The 4,346-nt window shown below is 57.6% G+C and overlaps 1 protein-coding gene across 1 annotated transcript in view; it reads left to right on the top strand.

Annotated features, from left to right (window-relative positions):
- The window catches only part of PDXP (pyridoxal phosphatase), a 4,599-nt gene extending 609 nt beyond the window's left edge, over nt 1-3,990 (top strand). Inside the window, exons 2-3 of the mRNA XM_029955416.1 lie at nt 3-171; nt 3,578-3,990. Coding sequence (XP_029811276.1) covers nt 3-171; nt 3,578-3,894 — 486 coding nt within the window. The 3' untranslated portion in view covers nt 3,895-3,990. The remainder of the gene's footprint in view (nt 1-2; nt 172-3,577) is intronic.
- The last annotated feature ends 356 nt before the right edge of the window (nt 3,991-4,346 follow it).

Genomic DNA, 4,346 nt, shown 5'->3' with positions numbered 1-4,346 from the left:
AGGACCCGGGCGCGGCCCCGCGCGTGCGCGCCGTGCTCGTGGGCTATGACGAGCACTTCTCCTTCGCCAAGCTGAGCGAGGCGTGCGCGCACCTGCGCGACCCCGACTGCCTGCTCGTGGCCACCGACCGCGACCCGTGGCACCCGCTCAGCGATGGCAGCCGGACCCCCGGTGAGCGCGCGGGGCTGGCGGGGGAGACGGGCGAGGCGGCGACCTGCGCGCTCACCTCCGCGCCGTGAGGAGAGGGGCGAGGAAGGAGGGGTGGCTGCAGGTGACAGGCGGGGAACCGGAGAGATGCGAGAGCGGTTCCCGCCCTGGGGGGGGAGCCTAGGAGAGCCTTTTCGTGGCCACCTCTGGTAATTGAAACGACCACCACTCGAGGGCCCGTAGCAGGGTCTCCGTTTGACAGATGAGGAAACTGAGGCCCATTAGAGTTCAGGGGGTTGCGGGCGTAATCCAGGCCCTCGACCCCCAGCCCTAGCCTTACTGAACCCACCTCAGGGACTCCTGTCATTTTGTCCCACCCGCCATCGGGGTGAAGTCGGATAGTTGGGAACAAAGCCTGGGAGAATTGTCCCCCTCGTTGGGCGGTGGGGACACCACTGGCAGCGGCAGATTGTAGGCGGGTGTGCAGGGAGCATTAGAGGTGGATGGAGTTTGACCCCGGGCTCTGTAATCTTAAATTACATAATCTCTCCAAGGGAGCGTGGTCAGGGCGGGTGCCTGGCACATAGTAGGTGCTCAGATGGGATGGGTTGCATCCAGAGCCCTCTCCCGTTAGCACAGAGCTTCACAGAGCGCCTTGCTATTTGTTCTTACGTAGTTTCTAAATTACTCTGGGGATGGGAGTTACTGTCCCATTTCTCAGTTAAAGAGACTGAGGCTAAGACAGGGGAAGTGAGCTGCCCAAGATCTGGAAGACCTGAACTTGGCTCTTGTGGCCACCCCGTCCCCCAGCTCACCCCCATCCAAGGCACTGTTTACTGCTGTCTTCTGGATATTTAGGCCTTCAGAGGAGGCAGGAGCAGACGGAGGGGTCCTACATCTTTGGAGACCAGACGATAGCAGAAGCTGATAGTGGTGAGGGCATGTGGACAAGTCATTACAAGTCAGGAGGTTGAAGGTGGGGACAGATCTCTATCATTCCCTCCCTGCTGGCCACCTGGGCCATGCTATGAACAGTGAGTTTCTCCCTGGAGGCTCAGAGTCCAGGCTAAGACTGGGTTTAGAGGTCCTCTAGGACTCAGGAAAGGCGGTGTGACACTGGCCCTGTTGATCGTCCCCACGACCTAGAGGGGGAAGCAGAGGCTTAACTATAATGCCACTGTCGGGTTTGTACACAACTGAACGAAACAGTGGTATAAACAAATATTAATAAAGGCCCCCGTCATGCATACAATCGGAAATAACGCAAGTCCCCCCCCTCTTCCCATGTGGGTCTCTGAAATGTGTGTTTACCTTCTTGCCACATGGCAGCCACTTGAACTGGCAAAAAGAAATGCCTGCTGCCTTAGGACTATGTCACCACTAAGACACGTGACAGCCTTGGAGGACAGGATGGGAAATAAAGTGGGACAATGGTAGTCTGAGGACAGAGCTCTCCGTTCACGGTTGCCCCCTGCTAGGACGCTCGCTCCCCTACGGTAGGGATCCTTGCTGCTCCATGCCCAGTGCTTAGCGGAGTGCCTGGCCGGTAGTTGGGCCTCGGTAAATACTGGCTGAGTGGATAAAGAGGGATGTGACGGTGGCTAAGGGCGATCAGCCCTGTCCTGGTAGGAGAGGAAATCGCTGACAGCCGAGACCCATCTCGAGCCGAGAAAAACACTTTGGGGGTGACTCAGTTGAGCCCCTTCCCATCCCGGAAGGACTTGCTAACCAAGGGGGCACATGGCTTTTCTTCCCTGCCCAGCTCTCAGAAAAGCAAGCAAGTTCTAAGTCAGATGTCAGGGAGAATCTGCCAGGAGTGCCCTGGTCCTGTGACACTGGGGAAGTTCCTCCTCGCTGGGGGCCCGCTCTGCCATTCTGCAACTTTGGCTTCACTCCTCCGAATGTCATCCTCTGTGAAGGGAGAGAGGAGGCCCAGAGCGGTCGGGGTCAGCCCAGGGGCGGACGGACGATTGTTTAATGCCTGGGGAGGGGCTTGACCGATACCGTATGGTATTACGATACCATAAATTATTATGCCATAAATTGATGTATAGCATTCCCCAGTTTCGTGGCGCACACCCTCCCACCATAGCCAATTTCAAGCTACCAACATCAAGTCACTGACCACGGGGCTGGGAAGATGTGTGCGCACCATTATATAGCATTTCGTCATGATCGAAGTCAGCAATCGCAAGAGCATGGAGAATGCTAGAATAATTAGGAAGAAAGGAGTGTGGAGAATCTCGTACCTTTGTCTTCAACAATTCATTGGACTGGAAGTTTAGATCCGGTGACTTTTCGCAGTGGCTTTAACAGACAGCTCACAGAACTCCTGGAAACGAACCGTTCGGCACTCCCCAGGCAGTCCAGGCCAGCACGTGACTGGGTCAGACCTGTCTGAGCACGTACCCTTTTTGTCTGCCGCTTGTTAAGCTGCGCAGCCCTGGAGAAGTTAACTCCGTGTCACCGAGCACCGGCTTTCTCATCTGTGAAATGGGGTTCCGCGAGCGCCCAGCGCAGCCCCCGGCACTTTAGAACGTGCTCAGTAAATTTTTGATTATCATCGTCCTTTGTTCAGGGACGGCCGTGTGACGGCAGAACCGTCTGGCACAAATCTGTGCCTGTGGGACGGGCACAGTGGGCTCATTGTGTGGGGCAGGACGGTACCAGGGCGGGAGTCAGGGCTGCCCTTTCCTAAACAGTCCTCCTATTGTTAAATACTTGGGCGCGTCCACAGTTTTTCTTATTATAGTCCACGGGTGCCGTGGACATCTTCAAGCATGTAGCTTTCTGTCTCCAGTTTGAACTTCTGTCCCCGTGATCGCTTCCCCGGCCGAGGCTGACTGGGGCAGAGGTGCGAATGATTCTGTGCCCTGCTGCATTCCAAAAAGGGCCGTGCCAGTTCCTGGCACCAGGAACCCACATTCCTGTAGCGGTAACCACGCTGCTGTTTATTTGGTACTTTTCGGTTTCCAAACCACTTGCCCCTGCGGTGCCCGCAGCACCTGTTGAAGGTAGGCATTACTTGGGCCCTCCTTTACCAGCGATTCCGAGAGCACTAGAGAGGTTGTGTGGCTTGCCCAAAGGCACACAGCTACCGGGTTAAACTAGCGACCCTCAGACGGGAGTGACTAAGCCAGGCGCAGTTACCCCCATTCAGCCCCTACCGTGCCATTTAAGGGATGGGGAAACTGAGGCACAGGGAGGTGAAATGGCCTTCCTGAGAAGGGTGGAGAGGATAGGAGTCTGAACCCAGGCGTCTGGTTGCAGTCTGTACTCCTAACCACGACGCTAAGACTTGGAGCTCTCGGACTCCTTTCAGTGCCTAATTTAACCCCCTTGCCAGGCTGTCTCCCTGGAGTCCGTTTCCGGGCCCGGATGGCCTTCCTGGCTGCCACTCCGCACTGACCACGTCTCCATCTCCCTGCAGGCACCGGGAGCCTGGCTGCTGCAGTGGAGACGGCCTCGGGCCGCCAGGCCCTGGTGGTGGGCAAGCCCAGCCCTTACATGTTCCAGTGCATCACCGAGCACTTCAGCATGGACCCCACCCGCACGCTCATGGTGGGTGACCGCCTGGAGACCGACATCCTCTTCGGCCACCGCTGTGGCATGACCACCGTGCTCACGCTCACAGGCGTCTCCCGCCTGGAGGAGGCCCAGGCCTACCTGGCGTCTGGCCAGCACGACCTCGTGCCCCATTACTATGTGGAGAGCATCGCGGACTTGATGGAGGGGTTGGAGGACTGAGCCCACCCGACCGGCCACCGAAGCCCTCCACCCTGATCTCATGGATGGAGGCGATGGGCCAAGAAGCCACCAGCTCCCTGGCCCCATTTCCTGCAGCCTGGTGGGGTTGGGGACCCAGGGAAAGTTTTAGGGCCGTCACGTCCCCTCCCAGTGGTGGCTGGCCACTCTTTGCTGTTCCAGAAACAGTCCTGCTGCCCCTTCCAGTTCGCCTTGGCCTGACCCAGCCAAGGTGGCCTTATCTCCTGCCTTGTGACCTCCCCTCTTTGAAATCTGGGCCTTGATGCCCCTGAAGATTCCCCTCTAACCCCCAGCACTTAATCCCCAACTCCTTCCCTGGGGCTGTAGACCTCTCCACCTGCCCCTCTAGTGACCAATCAGAGGTCTAGGTAACCACCAGCCATTCCTGTCCTGAGCCCTGGATGGACCAATCAGAAGGCTAGGTGAGAGTGACT

This window comes from Suricata suricatta, chromosome 10 (genome assembly GCF_006229205.1).
Source record: "Suricata suricatta isolate VVHF042 chromosome 10, meerkat_22Aug2017_6uvM2_HiC, whole genome shotgun sequence".
Lineage (NCBI taxonomy): Eukaryota > Metazoa > Chordata > Mammalia > Carnivora > Herpestidae > Suricata > Suricata suricatta.
Note: the sequence above shows the minus strand (reverse complement) of the source record. Positions and strands in the feature narration are given on the sequence as shown.